Source organism: Gobio gobio (assembly GCF_949357685.1).
Source record: "Gobio gobio genome assembly, chromosome: 20".
NCBI lineage: Eukaryota > Metazoa > Chordata > Actinopteri > Cypriniformes > Gobionidae > Gobio > Gobio gobio.
The window spans coordinates 18,747,613-18,772,546 of record NC_137113.1 but is presented as its reverse complement, the minus strand read 5'-3'; the positions used below and the strand labels follow the sequence as shown (position 1 = coordinate 18,772,546).

General features: G+C 38.3%; 1 protein-coding gene across 1 annotated transcript; it reads left to right on the top strand.

Annotated features, from left to right (window-relative positions):
* The first annotated feature begins 4,567 nt into the window (after positions 1–4,567).
* adgra1a (adhesion G protein-coupled receptor A1a) lies at positions 4,568–24,196 on the top strand. The gene is made up of 6 exons (XM_079845932.1): positions 4,568–4,723; positions 12,943–13,070; positions 16,004–16,127; positions 19,119–19,270; positions 20,188–20,283; positions 20,472–24,196. Exons 1-6 carry the CDS (start codon positions 4,721–4,723, stop codon positions 21,940–21,942), a joined length of 1,974 nt encoding a protein of 657 aa, XP_079702058.1. The 5' UTR covers positions 4,568–4,720; the 3' UTR covers positions 21,943–24,196.
* The last annotated feature ends 738 nt before the right edge of the window (positions 24,197–24,934 follow it).

The window sequence follows — 24,934 nt, the reverse complement described above, 5'->3', positions numbered from 1 at the left end:
TGTGAGATCTTCGAACTTTAGGCCTACCTCAGATAATTTTACCTCAGCATCGCTACACTGATGTCATAGAAACTCTGAATTAATATGAATTATGAATTAATAAAGGAGGGCCAAGGTGGCGTAATTGTGAAATCTTCAAACTGTACCTCAGATCCTTTTACCTCAGGTCATTTTCAGGTAAAAAAACATCTCCAGAAGTGCGCATCGAGGGTGCATATCGAAGGACACACAGTGGTCTCATGGACTTAACGAAATTTCTGTACAGCATAGTTCTTATTTCGAAATTGCTGTACAGCATAGTTTTTATTTTGAATATGTTTTATTTGAAAATAATAATGTGCACGGATAAATAATTAATAATAAATACTGCAATAATCCATAAAAAGTCATTTTGATTTCATTGTGACATTAAAGGTAGCTATAGTTCACCCAAAAATGTTAATTCTGTCATTAATTACTCAGCCTCATGTCGTTCCAAACCTGTAAGACAAACACAAATAAAAACTTTATACTTTAACTATATTAAGGATGATTATGAAACGCACACTATTTTCAGTATGGCTTTTAAGCAGTAGCAGTGTGGGGTAACCTCTCGATGTGATTCTCCAAAACGCGCTGCCTGCGAAGGGTAAAACCTGGTAGGTTGTCTCTTTAAATCAGCGCTGCAGAGCTGATGTGCCCGCGAGCTCAGATGGTTACAACCATTTCCACCTCTGCAGTGGATAACTTTAATCGCGCGCGCTCAACATCGCCTCTCCAGCGCGGTAATTACGGGGGGGGGACGGGGGGGACAGGACCCCCCCAATCTGAGGGCTGCCCCCCCCTAAAAACCATGCTGAGTATTGTAAATAATATAATGATATATACTTAAAATACATGTGTAAGCAGTAAAACAATACAAAAGCAAACAGGACAAAAAAATGCGTTTAAGTTTAGAAAAATGTTGAGTTCCCCCCTCCCCCCTTGCCCCACAGTGGTTTGATCCACCGCGCACCTCAACTAACTTAACGTTACCCATAGAACGTAAAAAAAACTACAACACAAGTTTGTGGAGACAACAAGCCCTTCAGACAGCAGTTATGAAACTCCAGTAAGCTGTCAATACTATTTTATTCACTTTAAACATCAGATGAACTCTTTCGGACTCTTTTCTCTTTAATACAGATTAGGCAAAACACTGTTAACATCACTTGCCCACCGCGGCACCGCCCAGGGCCACCGTCGTTTTCATTTTTATAGTAATACAATAATTTTGTTTAGTTAGAGAACAGACACAACAATTAAAAACTGAATGTGTCTGCTCAATACAGCACGAGCCGAACGAGAGTCCAGATTTCATTAATCACCAGAGCAAACAGCTGACAGACAAGATGATCGCGGAACATTTGGTTTCAAAGCGACATGTAAAAGTGCCTATTTAAGGGAGTGTGTCATTGTACTGTTTTCTTGCTGTGTTTTTCATTAAGAATAATACGCTAATGAACCCATAATTCAAGCAACCCGAACCCGCCCTCGAATTGGCGCTAATTCTAAATCTAAAGTATATGCGGACGGCCGCTCCGCCAGATCTGTGTTGGGCTTGCTGCAGTTGAATATCTAAAGATCTGAATATCATAGTATAAAATACTATGTGTAAGATACGAGATAATTTAATAATTATAATATGACTGCGTGGGGAACCTTACTCATATTTAAACAACTATCGCTTTGTGTTGTTGGTCAGATAAAATGACAGAGAAAAGAAAAACGGACATTAGATCATTTTTCAGTGCACCAAAACGCCAAATAAGCACAAAATGTTTTTTTTTTTTTTTTTAAATATTATTATTTTTTTGTTGTTGTGGTACACATATCCTTACAAGTACGATTTTGGCTGTATTATTTGTGTCCCCTTCAAAAATTGCTTTTGAGAAATTTCATGTTTATCGTCCCCCCCAACTGTTAGATGAAATTTACGCCCCTGCGCCTCTCACGCGACCGATGACATTCAGTTTACACACACATTCTCTCTCTTCAACAGATTGTTAGATCCCACGCTACAAAGAACTACTATACAGGTTAATAATTAACATGAATATTGCAAAATGTATAATTAATTCTAACGTAAATATCATGGGAACCCAGCAGTAATGAATGAATTGCTGATTATTTGGATCAGTATTCTAAAGTGAAGATCATGATAACTCCCTAGTAGGCTAATGACTGAAGTCATTGCAAGCTTTTGAGGTTTTGGATAATAATTTCTTCTGATGGATTTGGTATTAGCCTACTTGAGTCATTACTAGTGGGTTACCATGATCTTCACTTTAGAATACTGACTGAATCAATTAATTAGTCATTCATTTAGAAGGATGTAGCCTAGTAATTACTATCCAAAACCTTACAAATAACTCAAAACTTTACAATGACTTCAGTCAATGTGGCCCGGGGCGGGGTGCATTAAATATGTTAATCATTTCAACCATAATTAATCACACCAAATGAATGCTTTAAATTGACAGCCCTGGTGAAAACATCAGAATGTGGCAAACACATGTCATGGACAATGACAGGGTGGACATTTTTTGGCTAAAGTTAGCTTTTAATAAACACATGGTGTAGCTTCAGTTAGCAAGTTGATCATTTGTTGAAGCTGACTGTTTACTTTTTAAAATATATATAAAATATATATAAGTTTTTATATTAATTAATATTTGACTATGACCGGGTGCACATGTTAAGCTTGACAACGTCCAACTACAAACACAATAAAAGTGTAGATACTTGCAGAAAATGTTTTAACCTCCATTGAAGAAAGACCAAATGCTCCTTTCTTAAAGGGACAGTTACCCCATAATGACAGGGTGGACAGCAATTTCAGGGACACATGCAAAATGTTTAATGTTATTATGAAAATAGAATAAAATTGACGTATTTTTTCAAACAACTTGTCGAGGACAATGAGAATATTTTAAAAATATATTTTAATTTTGTATCATTTAACCACTTACACTCGCTGAATTTAGAGCAGCATGTGAGCCATGCCAAAATCACCTACATCCAATCAAAGAAAAAGGTATAAAATGAGAAAAACACATTTCAAGAGATGTATCGTTGTACTTGTGTGCAAAAGTTTGGTCATTTATCATAAAACCTCAGAATTTCATTATTTTGCATTATGTTCATGATGACTGGTGGATTCTGATGAGGACACCAAAGGCACTTTATAGTGATTTCGACCCAATCTGTTATTCATTTGTATTCATTAATGACTGAACAGTATTCTAACTCAAATCAGAATAAATCCAAAAGGACTGTTTAAATGCCTTCATCAGAATTACCTTTCACAGGGTTTTAGAGGTGACACATTTATACTAAACATATGGTAACACTGTCATAGGCAATACATGTATTTGTTTTTGTAAAATAGCTATTACTGATGAGTACAAAACGCACGTGAACAAGAAATCACCACTGGTTTTAGATTCACAAGCATTAAGTAGCCTACAGTAATAGCCTACTAACAGTTATTGGTTCATTTTAAGTCAGACATGAGCAAAGTATTACCTTGGGGTTCAGTAAGTGAGTCACAGATTTCAGTAACTGCTCACAATGATAAGTGTTTTGATTCAATATAGAGAACCGGCTCATGAGTCATTTGTTCGAGAATCGCATAGCTTCTTGTGGTAGCCTATGTTTTTGAATCACTAAAAGAACCGGCTCGAGTCTTTCGTTAAACATTGGTCGCGCTGTATCATGTCTCCTGCTGATTCAGTGGCGGTGTTGCGGTGCACGGTAGTAGGCTACGGGAAACACTGTCAGGGTATTTCACCACGGTGTTCCTTCTGCATCGGCGGAACAATGCAGATTCGTGAACCGAATGTCATGAAAATCATTTGGTTCTGCTATTTTGTTTGAAAAATGGAGCCGGTTCTTTGGTTCTCGGTTCACAACCCAAGACCTGGTAATTATCTTCTTTAGAGATGGAATATAGGCTACATGCGCTCACGCTCGTCAAGCCTTTCAGAGAATGGGACGTAAAGATGGGGTACAACACCAGTTGCTTTCTTTAAAATAGGTAAGGCTATTTGCAGTAAACGTTACGTTTTAGAAAGCATATATTGGCAATCTTGTTCTGATACTGCAAGTTATATTCACAAAATAGGTTAGCTCATAAATTCACGCACCTACGTTCATTTAAAAGCATTTCTCGATGAAAGTCTTGAGTGTGCCATTTTAGTATAAGGTAAGGGGTGTTGGCTTTGTTTGCTCGTCATAAGATAACGATTTTGGAGACACGAGAGTGTTAACCCGTTTTAAGGGCTCTCAAATAGCAGCAAGACTGTTTTAAAACCTGTGTCACACTGCCTATGCTGTGAAGAGGTCGTCTTGCTCTTTTTTTCTCGGATGCTTGTTTTATATTTGCACGAGTGATATTTACAAAGTCTTACGTCACGGCGAATGCGCACGTGTCCAACGGAAATCGCCGCAAATTATTAAGTTCAATAATTCTGAGACACATTTAAACGAGGAATGGTTCGTGCTGATGTTCGTTTTGTTTTTTTGCTTGTTATCGGATGTTCTGCAGCCTCTCCTGTCGGAGAATGACCCCCCCTCAGCGCCTGTCGGAATGCCGTTTCTCTCCGCGTGCACAAGGGCCACGCGCCAGATGGCCACATCATAACCGACTGTGATACTTGATACTATTGCACTAAAACTGGACCTTAACTTTGCGGATCTGATGGTGAGTGATTCCCAGTACCTCATTTACATTTTAGTTACAGTATAAGGCTGTTAATGTTACGAGGAAAAAACTTTGTGTCTCTTCATCTGTTATCCACACACAAATAAACTTTCGGTGATGATATGACCAACTGTCTCTTTTTAGTATGGCAGTGATTTTTTTCACAAAACAAACGGGCGTTTTCGGTGGGCAGTATAGCATTGATCTCCGATGTGTTATACGAAATTAAAGCGATGCCTCACAATGGCTTCGCATCATAGATTAACGTTGCATTTTCTCAGGGGCAGAGAAAGAGGATCCATTTGTTGTAGTGCCAGACGCCTGCTCAATATCGCTACACTGTTAAACTAACTTTATTCAATTACCAGTAGTCGATGCGCTGTCTTTGAATCTCTGAAAATGGTAGAGATTGTGTAGAAGGGATTTAAGTCAGAGGGTAACCGCACTGGTGGCTCTGGAAGCTGGAGAGCGCGTGCGATGAATATCAATTGTCATTGTCAGCTAATCATCACAAGGGGCTGTGGCGTGTCCGTGGCCTTCGTTATCCGAGGCAAAGGCGAATTTACTTAGTCTTTCGATTACACTGTTTTTTCTGTGCCAGCACTCAAGGCTACTCGCGGTTGTATGACGTGGATAGAGGTTTTAATTGTGTGCGTTATGACGTTTACATTGGCTGTATGACGTGGGCTGTCGCCGCTTCCTCTTTTCAGATATCCAGCCAATCAGGTCACTGGTATCAGCCAACCAGGCAAACGTTTTTTCACCGTATACAGAAAGCACACAAAATCACAGCAGCACCATGGAGAGTGCCTTTAGCTCTTTATCTGTTTTAAGCACCAAGGACAGAGACCCGAGCCAACTAGCCCTACAGTCAATGACAAGTGTTAAAAATTGCCTTGATCTAATAATTTAGCAACATAGATCTCAGCAAGGGCGTAGGCTTTCTTTGAAAATAAGGACATATTGCAAGGAGGCAGGGGAAAAAAATTAAGATGAAATTATAATCTTTTTAAAATGAATCACAGGAACCTGATCAGAGTGTGGATGTTGAGAAATGCCACTGCGTGGGTGTACTTCATGGTAAAAATAATATTTATTCTCTCATATCACAAGGCTCATTTGTATACTTTTCTCAAGCCCCACAATTATAACAGCTGACCTATTTGAAAAAAACAAAATCATTTTAAAACAGTTCATTACATTACATTAAGCATTATCCTTCTGTCGGGTCAGTGGTCATATATATATATAATATTTTTAATTTTTTAAACAAAGTAGTAGTATGGGCATGTTCCTACTATCCCTATCTAAATGTATGTCTGTCTATAGATCTCAAACAGCATATAAATGTTGTCAGCAGCACGTTCCCAGTGCTGCTTCTATAGTCTTTTGTGTGTCTATGTAGTGCCTTATGGGTATGATATTTTATTCTGATTAATATCCCAGCTTCAATTGTTTTCTGGAAATGAGGTGATCAGGATCACCCTGAAGATATTTAAATATTAATAGATATAAATAAATAAATAAATCAACATTAAATATTGATTATTTCATTAGTTGTAGAGACCGCAGAGAGACAGAACACAAGTTAAATAGGAAACCAATATCCTGGATGAGCGGTCAGTTATACAGCATTGTCCGTATACAAAAATATCTGACTGCTGAATGCTGCGATTGGACCAATCGGAAACAAGTTTTCCGGGGAGCTGTGTAAAAATACAAAGTATGTTCTCCTGAGCACCACATTATCCATTAGACCTTGCAAAAGAGCTTTTTCAGATTACAGAGGACATGAAAGTGCAAGGGATGTGCAGAGCAGCTCTTTTAAACCGCACACAAGTGCATACTTTCCACAAGGATTACAGTGAAGATCATAGCTCCCTACCACCAACATTGCAGATGAAAATGGAATTGCATACTAAAGTTAGTTTAATTAGAGATCATATGGTTATTTATTATAGTTGGGGCATTTTGAATATTAAACAGTATTTATCGAAAGAATACAAAGATGGGTTGTTATATAATGGGTGTTTTACTGCTTTTTGTTTTGTGCTGTGAGAGAGAGAGAGAGAGAGAGAGAGAGAGAGAGAGAAGAAAGGGAGAGCATGTGTGTTTGCGCATGCAAGCCTATGGGCCTTGTGGATGCATCTGCATGTGACTTTTCTATATTAGGCCATGTATGTTTGCAACATTTGTACACATGTGTGTAAATGTGAGAGTGCACAGTTGGTATATGTTTATGAATATATCTGTAAACGCCTGCAACAAACCCAAACCATCATATTCGGTTGGAAAGATGAGTCTGTGCACTGGAGCAGACTGATTGACCAAGTTTTGTCTCTAAGATAAGCATGCTCACTGAGGCACACAGATGGAGAAGCCAAGAACACTCTTAATGCTCAAGATGCAGCAAAGACCTAAATATGGAGGAGTCATGCCAATTTTCATAACATCACATTAGTATGAACAGGTTTTATGAGATTGAACAGTTTTAGCTTTGTAGCATGCTGTAAATGCGCTGTATTGATCAGTCTCATTAAATATCACTTTCCTCATACGTCTGTGAGAAAAGTGTCAATCACTTTGGCCCCTGAACGTACAATGTACCCTAATCAATTTAAGAGCCATAAGCTGAAGCTATTTCGCTAATCATATTGAATCCAAGCAGAGCCTGTCTGAGTGAGAAAGCATGGTGTCTTAGTGGCGGCAGCCAGTCCTTTCCCATTGTTACACTGCCTCCATTTGCTTTAGAATTGGATCTGTCAGTTTTCATATGATCACCCTCTCAAAACTCCCAACAATTCGTCTCTCAATGGCACACATTTTAAAACTGATTTTAGATGTCATGTTTTATCAGTTCTAGCATCCACAAAGTATATTTAGTTATCTTTTTGCAGGTCTGCGATATTGTGATTGCATTTACACTTCTGCCACCAAATGTGCTCTCGACTGGTCTGGAATGTTACTGCTTATAGAAAGAGGGCGCAGAATGATAGCAGTTTCTACTGAGTCCTCTTTTAAGTCCATTACATTAAGTATTGCCATTCTCTCTGGTTTGTAATGAACCAAATGCGTACAGTTTTCTAATGATCCTATTCCTCTCTGCATGCTGATTGGCGGAGACCTGAAGTGCCATCTCACTCACTCTTTATACACTGACCTTTTTTTCTACTTGCTTGCTGATTGGATTAGACTAGGCTGGAGTTGGAAGAGGCCAGTGGCTGGTTGCATAAACTGCTTAGACTAGTCTTACAAGTTAGTCATCTATTTCATCTGGTCATAACTGTTTTAAGTCAGTCACATACAAAGTTAGATTGGTCTAATTTAAATCCAAAAAGTAAAACTGTTTAGCCCTAATTAACTGCTTTTTGGTCAGACTAGTTCTTAAGACACAGTCTTAAGTTAATATGTTTATTAGGGCTGTGCGATATTGAAGAAAAATACGAGATGCAATACCTTGTTAAATAATGCAATATTCGATATGCGATACGATGTTGCTTTAAGTGTGTAAAATCTGTTTAAGTTATATTAAAACAAATTATTTAAAAACTGAGAATGATATCATTTATGTGTTTCACATTCTTTATGGGAAAAGAAAGCATCGCTACAACTTCTGAAAGTGACCAGCAGCGTTTTAGCAAAAATGAATGTCAGATTAATAAAAAATTAATTAATCTGACAATATAAATTTAACATCAATGTAAACAAACAAAAAATGTTATGCCAATATTTAAATACCAAAAACTCTTTGCTTGACTTGGTAATATATTGTTATATCAACCTAAAACTTACCATCAAGAACATCCAGGTAAACAAAGATACCTGAACTAGGGGTGGACGATTATTTTTGTTATTTTAATTTATCCTTGTTATTAAAAATAAGAACTAAAAACAGTAGTCTTCACATGAATTAAATATACACTGATACATAATAAAGCTACAAAGGTTATTCAGCAAAGAGCACAGTGATTTTCTATTTTTCTTTTGTGTTTGACAGACAGCGGCAGGTTAACTGTAGCAGGTTTACTGTATTAGCAGGCTGTCACTTTAAGAGCTAATGCATGGATCCTATAACCTGTGTTTACATGAATTCTCGTTGAGACAGCCATTTTGACATAACTGTGTGTGTATTTGACAGTTCGAGTGTGTAACAAGACACGAAACAGAACTGAAGGAATCACATGCTTTCAGAGACGCGGCTTGTGTGCACGTTTCGGTGTGTGTGCACGTTTCAGTGTGTATGTCAGACTGCAGACAGCGCGAGACTGCAAGGATTTGTTTTTCGCAAGTTGTTGCGTTTAATTACTCTTTTTAACATCAAACAAGTCACATAAGTAACAGTCGTGTACCCAGTCTATTCTCTGCTATATGCGTCGACCAAAAACGTACACTTTTCACAGTGTTGAAGTAGCCTATTAAAATCATTCAGATATTGCGTGCCATTGTGATATGCATCGCTGTACATTTGCGATATTTCAATAATTTCGATATATTGCACAGCCCTAATGTTTAGCAAATATATTTGAGATTCAACGATGCATCAGCCCATAATCGGTATCAGCCGATAAAAGCTATTATTTTCACTATCAGCCATCGTCTGATTGTTTAAAAACAGCCGATGATCAGGGTCAAATACATCCTATCAATCAAAACGTGTCAGACTGCAACTCATACTGTGTGTGAAGAAAATCTCTCTTATGTTGAATTTAGTGCAAGTTAGCGCGACAATAACGCAGTCACAGTTAAAAAATAACTGCTATCAACATCGGCAGATATCATTCGGAATATTCGGCTATCAGTATCGGCTGAGAAATTTAGTACACTACAATTAAAATGTGCTTTTATCATTTAAAGGTGTCATGAACTGGCTTTTTATATTTTTTTATACTGTTGTCTGAGGTCAACTTATGACGTTTGAGTGGTTTTTACATTCAAAAGCATCATAATGAATAAGAAATAGGCTACTTTCTGCCTTGCTTTTGAGGCTCTCTGAAAAACGATCGGTTTTGATGGGCATGCTGCACTGAAGACTCGGAAGTAAACGCCCACGGCTAGGATTGGATAAGATTTGCATATTTAATGAGCTTCTGCTCCCCTGTCAGTGACAGCGTATGGCAAACGGCAACCGGAATGAATTACCCAGCCCATAGCCAGGGCTCGCAAAATGTCTTTATCAAACAAACACAATGATTCATCGCTCATCCACCCGCGATTGATTGGAATGTTATTTCTGCATCATTTCGGTCGATCATCAGTGAATATAACCACAAACCGTGCGCGCGAGCCCGTCTGAAAAGCACATAGCCCCGGGACTTTTGGCTTTGTGAGCTGGCGTTACAAGTCCGAGTCTAATCACAAATGAACCAATAACACCTTCTCCAGCCTGTGACCGCGTGCTAAGGTATGTAATCCATAGATATCAAACGATCTGTTTGAACAATGCAATACTAACACATATAAAAACATGTTTTACTCACATAAGTGTGTTGCACCGTTCCTGTCGGATCCTATATAGAAGGCACAGCATTGTGTTTTAATCTCAATATGTCTGCAAATCCAGTCTCGACCTCTATCTTGTTTACAATCGATTCCGCAACGTTTAGCTTCACGAGTTGGTGGGCGGGCTTTAGGCGGTGCTTCTGCGTCCTACTATGTCAGTGGTCGACATTTTCTGAGATCTCTCGTTTTCTGGGCCTGGTGTCTATAAAAGCTTTTCTTTGACTAACAAGGACAACGATGTCGGATGATTTTGAAGTTGAGGAGAAAATGAGATGGAGTTTTTTCAACATACAATAACCTTTTATGTTTGAACGGTCCTCCTTCTCCACGCTCGTAAACACTGGAGCGGTACTTCCACCTACGTCTAGCGTGACCTTTTCATTGTGTTTACGCAATGTGTGACGTGTCTTAGAGCAGCACAAGATGAGCGATTGTGGTTAAAACGTATATACATTTTTTTTTTATTTAATTGGCCGATCGTTTCGCTAGATTAGACCCTATTCCTCAGCTGGGATCGGAGAATATCCTATGGCAAAACATTTAACTGATGCATAATAGTAATCCATCTATCCTTAGAATATTAGGAATTGATCATGTGAATAGTACTATTTGGAAAGGGAATAGAGAACTTAAACTGAATCAAAGAGAGACGTTTGGGATTTATAAACTAAAGGCTAATATATATCCAGGATAGAATTGATATTTGTAGTGGAGTTTTTTAGTATGGAATTAAAATATATTTGTGAATGTTAAAGGCTGTAAAGAGATGTTAGTCACATGACAACTGTGAACTAATCAGATGACTTAATGAATGATATTGCTTTTACCTGTTGTTGAATTTGTTGTGTTGCTCTCCCTCAGGAAGGCATGGGCTGAAACGCGTTGTGAGAGTTTTTAGATTTTTTGTATGTAGCCATCTGACAATAAAGGCTGTTCAATCTAAAAGAGTACCATGGTCCTCCTAAAGTTTTCCCTTTGAAACTGCATTGATTTGGACCGTTGGTGGCAATTGAAGTCCATTATATGGAGAAAAATCCTGGTATGTTTTCCTCAAATTTTTTTATTTCTTTTCAACTGAAGAAAGAAAGACATAAACATCTTGGGTGACATGGGGGTGAGTAAAGTATCAGGAAATTTTCATTTTGACGTGAACTAATCCTTTAATAGTAAAAATCTCACCGACCCCAAACTTTTGAATGGTAATGTATATAGTTTGGAAGCAACTTTAGCCTGAAAAACTTACTAAAACAGTTTATTGAGAGTAGAATGGGTGGATATAGTCACATAACTTTAAGAGTGGGTACAATCTCATCAAGCTGCTGTGGATGGGTGGATAAGCAATGGAGTGTGTCTATGCAGGGCAGCTACAATGTCGCCTATGCTAGTGTCTAGTCATCACCGACATCAGCTGGAGTTTATTTTTACCCAATCCTAATGGCAGATTGTATTTTGACTTGATATTTGGAGAATTCTTACAAGAAAATGTTTGGTTTACCTCCAAGAACATTGACTGGCTGTACTGATAACAAATAAATACCCTAAAAGAGAATTCCTAGATTTTCCGGTAGTGAGGTGACACTGATTAGATCTTTATTTAGAGCAAACTCTTACTATAGTGTACCCCAAAGCCTCGATTAGTGTTTTATGGGCATGGACTATTTGAAATGACTTTCTCTCAAATGCTTTGGGGCACTAAAGGAGTTGATATTAATCAGCACTAACTTCCAGTGCAACAGTGGTTTGATGTCTTAGGGCATTAATGGTACGGTATCTTTGCTGAAGAACTGAGGTCAAAGGATCAATAATGTGACGCTGAGTAATGCTTTATGGGAAACTGATTAATGGGCAGCAATTGTGCTGATTTCACCTCGGATTGAAGCAGACATGCACTCTGAGAGACGGAGACTCAAGTGCAAAAAATACTATGTAGGAAACTAAATCATATGCTATGCTGGACATATACAATTTTAGGGTTACATTTGTTTTGGGGTCAAATCTATGTCCTAGTTAAAGGCTCTCTAGTGGATAATAACATTTTGATGATTTCTTTTAACCTAAATATAACTTGCTGTACTCCCAGAGAAGATGGGAAGTGTTGAATGAGGTCTGCGTATTATTCACGCGTTTAAAGACGGAGACAAAGGCAAAGTGGCTATTTTAATGTGGAGCGTAGAGCATATTTAGTCTGTTGGAGTGTAAAGACATGCATGCACATCTGTGGTGCTGCTTTCCAGAGGGGAAGGAGCCCTTCAGGCACACAACAAAGGAGATCTTCAGGCTGGGTGATAAAATAGACATGCTGAAAGAGATTGATGCGTATGGGGGTGTAGTCTTTGACTCACAGGGACAATGCTCTCCTCTTCTATTGTTTTTCTTTCTTCCTTTCTCCCCCTCCCACTCACCCCTTTTTATCGTCCTCTTATTTCACATTTAAATAGATATATAGTTTTTACTGGTCAGTTTCTTAAACTTTATTCATATTGTACATCTGTAACATCACACATACTTCATCACCAAGAGACTGACTTTTTCAAGCATTGCATGAACAAAGTGGTATGAAGAGTCGGTTAAAAGTCTGCTACCAAAGATGGACACTAAGAATATGCATTAATAAATATATTGAAACTAATTGCACAAATACAATATAAAGACTATTGCATTTTATCATGACATGTTGTTGTTTTTTTTTAAGTAATCTCTCATTCTAATTTTATTGACAGGATTTAAAGAGGGTGCTGTCCTTTCCTCCATATCCAGGGGATTATCTGCACCCAGTGGTGTACGCCTGCACTGCAGTGATGTTGCTCTGCCTGCTGATTTCTATCATGACATATATTGTACACCACAGGTATGTACTATAATTAAGCTGCACCTGGGACATAAATTATTAAATACAGCATTGATCTGAAAAAAGAATGATTAGTTCATTAGAGTTGAGCATGCACTGATTTTGAAATTCTGGCTGATATTATATCATATACACTACAGTTAAATGTTTTTGAAAGAAGTCTCTTATGCTCACCAAATCTGGATTTGATCAAAATAAAAGTACAAACTGTAAGTTACCTTACTATATATGGTGAAAAACTGTAAGGTGAATTACAAAAACTATGAATTACCATATAATTTATGATATAAAACAGTAAAAGGACATTTTTAGAAGTCCATGTGTTATACATAATACATACATACATACATAATATACATTTAGTTTCTTCTTATTTTTGTTATTAGTAATATACATTAGTGTGTTTTGTATTACATTTTGTGTTTAGTTCATGTTTATTGCATTTTTTAGTGCCAAGCACCAAATGCAAGTAAAAATCTGTGTTGGTGAAGCGATTGTGAGCATTGTGAAATGGTGTCACTTGCCAGTTGGCCGGTAACATTTTTATGAATTCTAACAATGCATGAACGTTAACAAATGTGAACAACGCTCTGGACAGTTGACGTGCCAGCACTGCCCTGGCAATTTAAATATTCAAGCACAAGAAGACATGAAAAGGAGCTAATTTCGTTACTCGCCCAGAAAGTGTGTGAATAGACCTTAATCAGAGCAGTGCCATGACAGGTATGAAAGTGAGGCTATGAGGGGATAGAATAGCCATGTTTTCAATGGTATCCGTTGTAAAATGCTGTATGAAGCTCCTATATTCCTTATAATTTTCCAAAGCTCATGTTGTCTGGAGCTTTTTATCAAGTCTTGGAAAGATATTTTTGCAGTGTTTCTTCAGCAGAACAATCCAAATCACATTAAATAACAGTACAACCCACTGACGAGATTTATCCCTCACAGCCTCGCTTTCATTTCTGTTAAAAATCAAAGATGGAGCTGCTGTAAATAAGGTCTATATTAAACTGAGCTCTTTTTCATGTCTTCTTGCACTTGAGCGGACAAATTCAAATGAAGTCAAAAAATAACACGTATCCTAATAAACAAAGTCGGTTATGTCTTAAGTGAACGTAAACCGTTGAGAAAGTAAATGCCTGTGAACTGTATCAGTATATTAAATCTGTGCATTCAATTTTAAAGTGACAGCAGTCTAATATTCCTGCTGCTGTCTGTGTTTTTGATGTTAATCAAACAACAAAGGACATAGAAAAAAAATCACTCACTGCTCTTGACTGAATAATTTTAATAAGGATGTTTAATTTATACAGTGAAGACTATGCGGTTTTATTTTATATTTGCTTACGTTATTAAGCATTTCTGAACCTGAAAACTGCTGTCAGACTTGCCTGGAAAACATGAAAAGCACTGTTTATTGTTATATTGTAATTATTTGTGCTTTTTCTTGTAATTTGATTATCTGTTCTTATTCTACTGACTGTTTACTTCTATTTAATAATGCTTTAAATTTATATTAGTTAGGCTAGTAGTTTTAGCTGTGGTATCAAAATTGGAATAGAGAATTGTGAATTTTCACTGGTGTCTGAAATTCAGTTTGTATTTTTGCAAAAACATTAATGGCCGATAAAATATTTATGATCAATCAATTTTCTTAAGTGACTGGCCATTGGCAAGTGTGGCAAAAAGTTCGTTTTAGGCCCTGGGTACATCTTAAGGTAAAACGGCAGATTTTGGTAGTTAAAGTAGTCCTATTAACACTGAAATATACGATTATAAGTTCAAATATACAGGCATCTGTAAAACTGGAAACAGCTCAGTCACAGTGTTTTTTACAGTGAATTTCTGGCAACCACAGCTGCCAGTTTTTTACCATAAATTTTATGGGATATTTTTTACAGCGTGTAGTCTGACAGATGGATAAATATTACTTTTACAATCTTCTAAAGAAAACATATTGTTTAAACGAGGACAACTAGAATTATAATAGAGGTAGGATTTGTTGTGATGCTTGCTTGACTGTCTTTAAAAAGACTTTGGTTATTATATAATAGTGTGTGTGTGTGTGTGTGTGTGTGTGTGTGTGTGTGTGTGTGTGTGTGTGTGTGTGTGTGTGTGTGTGTGTGTGTGTGTGTGTGTGTGTGTGTGTGTGTGTGTGTGTGTGTGTGTGTGTGTGTGTGTGTGTGTGTGTGTGTGTGTGTGTGTGTGTGTGGAATGTGTGTCTAAACTCAAAGGCTTGCTGCAGGACACGGTATGAATACTTTGGTATAAATGGATTTGAAATGAATCCACACAGTTAATATAAACATTTGCCAATAGATATCTTTAAGCCTACTGGTACTGATAAATAAAAATGACTAATGTTAGCCAAATGCCAATATAGTCATAATATAGCTTATTTGCACATTGTTTTGGTCCAGTGTATTTCTGCGGCCAATTTCATTAATGAAGTTTACTACTGAAATGTTACATTTTACATGGTGCCTTTTTGTATTGTTAAGACATATGCTTCAGTCAAAAATAATTTAAAGCTTTCCTTCACTAAAAACACACAGTAGCTATTTAAGCACTAGTACTAACACTGGAAGGTCAAAGCAGGGATTGTTTTGGGGACAAACTGCCACGATAGTGCTGTGATCCTGAGTCAGACCGCCAATATTTATAGTATCATCACCCCTGACTGTCACAGTTATTTCCAGTGAGTAATGTTTGCTCTGTGGGGAGAAGACCACTTCTAACCTTAGAGGGTCACTACCAAATTTAGTGAGCCTTTCTACTTTGAAACATTTTGCAGGCGGGGTCGACAAGATTCTTTAGTCATAGCATTGTGCTTCAAAGGCAGTTACTCGTTCCCTTCAGTAGTGAGCTGTTGATGTATTACTCATGGTGCAACTGTCTCTTCATCTGATATGAGTGTGTGCGTGTCTCTGCAGCATAATCCGAATCAGCAGGAAAGGATGGCACATGCTCCTCAACTTCCTCTTCCACACTGCCATGACGTTTGGGGTGTTTGCAGGAGGCATCAACCAGATCAAGTACCCTGTGATCTGTCAAGTGGTAAGTCTCCCAGCTCTCTACCGTTTCTTTGGCCTGAGTGAACCACATTATTCATGCCCTGTGTCTGTGGCTCTCAGCTCAGAGTCATAGCATATGGCCTCTTTGACTCCCGAATTAGCATGGTCGCCATTTACTAGGGCTTTGTTTGGCAGGGCTGCTCAGTGTTGAGAGGCTAATGCACTGGGGTTCTAGAATTGCCATAGCCTTTCAGAGTGTAGCACTTATTCCTTCATCACAGACAGTTTCCAGCCTGGATCAGTGAGTTAGATTAATTTGATTATGTTTATAGCTGCATGCTTATTAAACATATTTTACTTAATGACAGCAGTTGATTCACTGTCAGAAAAGCTCTAGGTTTAAAAGCATCAGATTTACGACTGGACGCATACTGAATATGTATTTGAGATGCGACCTATACACAGTATATATACACCAGGGCAGTGATGACTGTCAAATCCCTCCTCTTTCACATTAATCAAGAGTTAAAAGAAAAAAATTAATTTGTAAAATATATCAAATTAAAACATGAACATATCAGGGTTATGAATTGAATTGGAATTTATTGTATTGCAATTTACAGAAATTCAACACAGATGATGCATTCTGGTTAATAAAGTGTTCATTAGTACATGTATTAAATCTGATTAAATATATAAACTGAATACAAATTTCCATTCATTCATCCATTAGGGTTGGGCGATGTCTACCAAATTGGCATCAGAAGATGTCTACAATGAAACATCGAGGGGTTGTGTTTTTTAAGCTCCATTATAATGCGCGAGTCTGGAGAAAGAAAGGGCTGAAAGGGCTTGAATGAAGCCTGTTTGCCTTTAGATAAAACTATTAGTGGATAACGCTTAAATATCATCTCCACAAACGACCCTGAGTGCTTGTGGTGTGATCCGCATTGCTGTTTTGACGCTCTGCTCACTTCAACTAGAAACAGTTGTCTCGTGGTCCAGATGGAAATATGCTGGGGTCTGGATGTGGCGGCCTGACAAAGTCGAATGTCGAATGCCTCCGAAATGAATCGCATTTACGTCTGATATGGGTTGCAGAATTAGGTGTGGAAAAAACGGCTCGATAGCGCCACATACAAATTTTCAACGAAGTGCCCCACACACTACGTTTAACGTACAGGTATGAAATTTGGCATTGTCTATCGGCCCAACCCTACAATCCATCCATCCATTAAATTACATTTATATGTTTTCTTTGAATTTCAGTTAATCAGTTCTGCATCCTGTTTGCTACCTCAATTCAAATTCAGGAATTCTCCATTAAATTCTAAATGGTGCACAATCTTAGAAAATATGAATGTTATTATTCCGAAATTTCCTGATTAAGTAATGTTAATGTTGGCGGTAATGTAGCCACGTTAAACATGGCTGACAGAGGACGTTTGATTGGAGGAACCTGTAATTGAGTCACACAATACAAAATGTAGTGATTCATTGTTGGATGTCAAAGGAAGACCTGTGCCAGATGAAGACAGAGAGCAAATGGTGAGAAATGATAAATGTAGATTATTGAAATTTGATCACTCTGTAAATATTGTTGCATCTTGGTGATAAAATGTACTTGTGTCACAAAATATGAATAATGATTAATGTTAAAGGAAACATTTAAAAACATTTGTTGTACATTTGATGTTTACTCCATACATTATCCAGTGCTAGGAAATTCAAGACACATTCCCATTCTTTAAGGTTTTTAAAGTATTGTATACTTTTATTTAGCAAGTATGCATTAAATTGATTAAAAGTGGCAGTAAAGACATTTATATGTTAAAGATTTATATTTCAAATAAATGCTGTTCTTTTAGACATTCTATTTATCAAAGAATCTTGAAAAAATATCATGGTTTCCACAAAAATATTAAGCAGCACAACAGTTTATTTCTTGAGCAGCAAATCAGCATATTATAATGATTTCTGCAAGATCATCATGTGACACTGAAGACTGGAGTATTGGCTGCTGAATATCCAGCTTTTCCATCACACGAAGTAATTACATATTAAAATTCATTAACACAGAAAACAGTTATTTAAAATTGCTATATTTCATAATATTATAGTTTGTATTGTATTTTAATCAAATAAATGCAGCCTTGGTGAACATAAGAGACTTCTTTCAAAAACATTTTTAAAATCTTACAGACCCCAAACTTTTAAACAGTATTGTGCCTGAAATAGCTGTGTACTTCTACTAGGTTTAAGTGTTTTTAAGGTCAACGTTTTTTTAGGTGGGAATGTTTGCTTTTATGGTAGATTGAGTTGATTTTGTTTAGAACTGTATGAAGTGTTTTGATGCTTAACTGCTGTGTCAAGCTGTATGATGGAAAAGACAATTTTGTTTGGGAAAAGTGTTTTTCATATTGAGTACACCTGTCTGGTTTAGCATTTAATTTACTTGACAGTTTGTTCTAACATTTATTTTTAAATGTATGTACAGGCCACTGTGTTTTGTGGGCAGTCGTGGCTTAATGTTTAGAGAGTCTGGTAACTCGGGTGTGTGTGCCCACAGTGTGTTTGTGTTCACTACTATCTACTCCTAATGTGTTTGCAACTTGGATGCGTTAAATGCTGAGGACACATTCCGAGTATGGGTTACCATACTTGGCCTTCACATGTCAATTATAAAGTATTTACATTTTCTTTTTTTTATAAGTTTACATAATTTACTGAAAAAAAATAACATACTCAAAGCACATAATAATTAACATCCAGTGCCCCATATAAACATCATGTGTATCATACAGTATATGAACGGATGGGTTTTCTTGGATGCAGTAAGTGCATTGGACTAAAGAGGACAACAGCATGACCTCACTGTCTGAGCAGGATTACCTCAAACTCCCCTCAGTGCATCCTTCCTCACACACCAAGGCGGCTACAAAAACACTTCTGCTTCAGTTTTCTGTGCCAGTCTGCTCTGTGCTCTCTATGAGTGAGCTTTCAATGTTTAATGTTTCATCTTGTTCGTTGACAGGTTGGCATTATCTTGCACTACTCCTCCCTCTCTAGCATGCTATGGCTGCTCTTCACTGCCAGGAATATCTGCAAGGAGGTGTCCAAGGCTCCGCCCATACCTCAGGACAGGGACCCTCCCACACAACCACGCCCTAAAGCCACCATTTTCAGGTACACACACAGCATGAATGCCCATGAATTGACTAAATATTGAAAATTCTAATTCAGAACTTGTGTAGATTTTTCAGAAAATTCAGTATTTCGTGTTTAATATAATTTTTTTTTAAATAGGCTTTAAATCAGAAATACAGTAAAAACAGTAATATTGTGATATAGTATTATTACACTTTAAAATATCTGTTTTCTATTTTAATATATTTTAAAATGTAATGTATTCCTGTGATGACACAGCCATTATTCCAGTGTTCAGTGTCACGTGATCTTTCAGAAATTATTTAAATATGCTAATTTGGTGCTCAAGAAATATATATTTTTTATTATTTTCAGTCTTAAACAACACAGTTGTGCTGCTAATATTTTAACTTTCAACTCAAAAGAACAGCATTTATTTGAACTACAAATATTATGTAACTTTTTTAGCATTTACTGTCACTTTTGATGTTATTCCTTTCTGACTAAAACTTACCCACCCCAATATTTTGAACAATTGTGTTTCTTTTCTTTTGAGAATTTAATGCAATTTTTTGTGGTTTGATATTAATGTTCAGTCAAAATAAGCAATTATTTCATAATTAATAATGATTCGTTACTGATCTTAAACCAGATGAGTAAAGTTTGTGAACAAACTTTGATGTTGGCTTGAGGAAGCCTTAAAAGAAAGTTAGTAGTATAGTTTTAAAAACATGAACTTTGAAGGTTTTAAGGACATAGAATCTGTTAGATAGAGAGATTTATTCCTTGTAAAACAAAAGGTTTTTGAAAAAAATAAAAATAATATATATATATATATATATATATATATATATATATATATATATATATATATATATATATATATATATATATATATATATATAATTCTGTCCCTTTTTTTAACCTAATTTTCTCCACTTTGACCTCTCTGTCAGGTTTTATCTGGTCAGTGGTGGGGTACCCTTAATCATAGTGGGCGTTACAGCTGCTGTTAGCTTGGATAACTACGGTAGCAGAGATGACGCCCCTTAGTAAGTATCATATTCACTGGTAGTGCCCAATTAGCTGTCAATTGTAATATGTTTACTCCATTTTTACTAAGCCAGTACAAAAATGTCACTGATTCCGGGAGATGTTTCTTAATTAATGCTATAAATTACCATGAGGTAGAGTGATAACGACACTGTCAGTTGAATTATTGTTTCTGTCTGTGCTGCAGCTGCTGGATGGCCTGGGAGCCCAGTCTGGGGGGCTTCTATGGACCCACTGCCTTCTTGGTCTTGGTAATATGCATCTACTTTCTGTGCACATTCGTGCAGCTAAAGCGACACCCGGAGCGCAAGTACGAGCTCAAGGCCATGACCGAAGAACAGCAGCGTCTAGCCGTGGCTGAAATCGGCCACTGTCACGCCGTCAGTGGAGAGCCAGGGGAGCACGGTGATCACACAGGCTGCACAGCCATCACAGCCTCTATGCTGGCCAACGAGCACTCTTTCAAAGCTCAGCTGAGGGCCACTGCCTTTACGCTCTTCCTCTTCCTGGCCACCTGGGTTTTCGGAGCGTTGGCTGTATCACAGGGACATTTTCTAGACATGATCTTCAGCTGCATGTACGGAGCCTTTTCAGTCACATTGGGGCTTTTTCTGCTGATTCAGCACTGTGCAAAACGTGACGACGTGTGGCACCGGTGGTGGGCCTGTTGCCCCAACAAACCAAAGGTGGAGGTCAATGGGGAAGCGGCAGGGAACTCTGTCCCCGCCACCCAAAGTCACAGCCATACCCCGTCCCACGGGCAGAACCAAATCCACTGCCAGGTTGACTCATCCTGCCTGGGTAAACCTCTGCTCTCCCCTCACCTCCCCTCCCCATCGCCGCACTGTAAGTTGGGGACTCTGCCTTCCACCCAGAACCACACGAGCACCTGCTGTGCCACACTTCACAGTTCCTCCTCCTTTATCGGGAATGCGTCCCGTCCGCAGTCCCTCCCTGATGAACTGCCCCGGCCAACCCTTCCCCTGCAAAGCTGCCTGAAGGACAGGTCTAAGACTCGCTCCTTCAACCGACCTCGGCCCTGCCTCAGGGACTATTCTTACCACATGACCTCCACCAGCATGGATGGCAGCATGCACAGCTCCCATTTGGACAGTCCCCACAGCGTGCACCTGGACAACCCTCTCACCTGCCACACGTCACACTTGGATTCTCAACTCTCTTGTCACAGCCCCCATCCGGACAACCAGCTGCGCTGCCCCAGTCCTAGTCCTCACCTCGAGAGTCTGGCCTCACACGGCCTTCATGATAGCCTCTCCTGCCATAGCGGGCACTTGGACAGTCAGCTCTCCTGCCACAGACACATGTGCTGTGCCAAAGCAGACCCGTTCTCGAGCATATGCTGCCCTAAAGCTGATCCGTTTGTCAGCCCTTGCCAGGCGGAGGATCCCGACATGGGTCCGCTGATGTACAGTTGCGCAAAAATGGCAGATAAACAGGACGAAGCCATGCTGCACTTGGATATAACACCTCCGCGGGCATCTCTGTCGTGCTCCCAAGCCACGCTTGGCAGGAAGGGCACCCTCAGCCGGAGGGGGACGCTTAGTCGGAACAGTAGTCAGCAGGAGGACTACCTACTTGCCTCTGATTCCACAGGTAACATTAGGACTGGACCTTGGAAAAACGAGACAACCGTGTAGGCTTGTGAATTACGTGCTAACCTGTTTCTCTTGCCTGAGCTAAACTACTGTGTAGTCCCAGGGCTGTTACCCAAAGGCCCTCTCTTCTCTGAGCTAAGCTACTGTGTAGTCCCTCTGCTGTGACTTCCCTCTCTCACCCACCCCATATACCTTCTCTTCCCCTCATCTCAGCTCCATTCGGTTTGTTCTCTTGCCATTTTGATATGGCGGCAAAGATCACATGCCACACATTTTAATTTGGATGGTCTTTTATAATCAAACTGATTTTTGTACATGTGTTTTTGGGTATGGTAACATAATGTGCAATCATGTTGTTGTGGATGTATGTGTGTGTGTGTGTGTGTGTGTGTGTGTTTAGTAGGTAAGAAAGAAGCGAGTGCATGTGTTTGTGTCTATTTGCATGTACCAGATAGCAAGATTTCCATTCGTGCAAGATGAATCCTCTCTTTTAGAGCCAAAATCTCCCACATTTCCGTTTTGCATTTTAGAAAAAAAAACTCTAAATGATTGCCAAGTGTGAAAACACCAGCACTTAATTAGATTTTCACTTTTAAAGAAAACTGTGAATTACCACTAAGGAAATTAAGATTAATCAACGAAAATATATGTGAGGAGTTATATGTGCCAAATAGTACAATAATTAAAATACGACTTTTAAATCTGAGATCTACCCCAAAGTAGTATGTGATATGTGGATAATGGTGTGTGGTTGTCAAAACGAAGCATTTTTTTTCTTCTTCTACAGACATAAAAACAGCAAACAAATAGTCTCCCTGTGTTTCCATGGTGACAAATCATGAAGAGAGGTGCCCAGTCAGAATGCATTTTGAACTGCACATGTGATGTATGCACATACAGTATTTAGTTACTGGCAATGAGGTGCAGATCAGTTCAAGTCAATGGCCTTACAGAATCCATCAGTTGTGCATTGATCAAAAGTCTTACGTTGCACTAAGGCATGTTCATTAATCTAGGAAGCAATCATTTACACGTCTAATGAGCTACATACATTCATGTGATTGACAGGAAATCATCTTAGCTTACTGGAAACACTCATGGTATTTATTCTGAGCCAAAAATGGAGGGCTTTACTTTCTACATTAGAAGAAAGGAAACTCATTAACAGTTTATATCACTGTGCCAACTCAGCTTGCTCATAAAAATGATCTATTTTAACAGAATTTACCCACTGCTCGTTTAACAGATGAGCTTCCAATGAGACAAAAAGAAAAATAAATAAATCTGCGCCAACTCATACTGTAAGTAATTATCAGGAACATTGATTCAAAACTGGTAAATCATATAGTAAGTTCATTGAAACATTAGGCATGCAATATTTAAATTTTTGACTGCATTTTGATTCAAGAAATTAATCAAATTTACATAATGCAATTAAAAAGTAAGTCACTACAGAGTGTCACTATGTAAATGAGATTCTTCTTTCAGTAAAACTTTTGATATCAGTTGTGGTCTTGGTTTCATTGAACATATTTATTCTTGATTTACTTTTTTCGTTTTGAGCCAACACACCTTATTTACAATATACAAGTTGGCGCAGATGCAACTTTGTCTTTTCATTAAACTTAATATGTGATTTGGTGAACATATTCTAATTTTTCTTAATTTAAATGAAGAAACACGTGATCACAGAAATCTGCTACTTGTTTCTGTGCACATTTAGGGGTATTATCTCTTTTTTTTCAATGCCATGTGATCGTATTTATCTAATTATTTTAATACTATGCGCCATTATTTAATCCGAATGCCAACAGAAGGGTCATGTGGAACATCTGGAAAATTCATTATGTTGTGTTTCTTTGTGAGCTCAGGGATGATGTTGCATTTTTCACAAGTACAACCACACAATATTTAAATTTGCATGGAATTAATATTGGCTGATGACCCCCCAGAGTGTGTTATTAATAAAAAATAATAAAACATTTAAAAGAAATTCTAACTCGAAATGCCCCTCACCAACCAACCTATGCTTTCTGCAGATGCATAGCACATGGATACTATTAAGCCTTCCTTTGAATCCCTGGAGGAAATTAAATTTGTCTAGCTGCCTGATTTGCCATGTGTTGTGCTTTATCTTCACCCACACGACCCACCTGTCATTTATAGCATATGAAAGAACTGCAGCAAATTTAGTTTTTTTGTGAGTACATGTGATTTGTACTCTGACCTGACCCAAAGCCAGTTGTTTTGTTTTTTACATTTGTCACAATTTCCAATAAATGTATTTTATCACCTGATGCTGTGGTCCTGTTCTCTCTCTCTTTCTAGAGTCTTCAGTGCAGTGTGCGAAAATGTAATGCATAATGCCCAAAGTTGCCTGAGTGCTTTCCTAACTAGATCTATTTCTCATTCCGCCCATTCGCAGTGTTGTGTGAAGGCCAGTGCGCTTTGTCAAAATCATCCCTGAATTCGGCAGGAAGAAAAGGCATCGCCTTCGCCTTGAGTCTGGCGTGTGCTTATCGTGGCTGCGTCTCAGCTCTTGCTGACAGTCTTCAGAGCTGCAGGGCCTGGACGATTGTTTATTCATCAGTCCTTCCCGTTCTGCAGCTGATCCCTGCTCACGCATTCTGTTGTCAAGGACTCTGCAACAGCTCAGAACTGTAGGAACCAAGAGATGATGAAGAACTGCCAGCTTGTCCTTGCTGAACCTGGGAGTTTTTAGCCTCCAACTCAACAGCTGTGATAGGTTACCGCTGGTACATGCTTGGCAACTTTTCAATGTTTTATACTGAACATTTGCTGCAACACTTAGTTGCCCACAAGGCTTCTTGAGGTCCTGACTAGTAGACTTCTTGAAACACAAAAAACCCTTTTAATGTTTAATTGAAGAGGCCTTAAGTCAACGTAAGAATTCAAATCAAGAAGAAAAGGAGAATGCGGGGGCAAAGGGTTATTTGTTGAAGTGGAAGGCAAACACCAAAATGCATTCAAGCCACAAAACTAATTCACACGGCTAAATGAGAATAAGCATTGT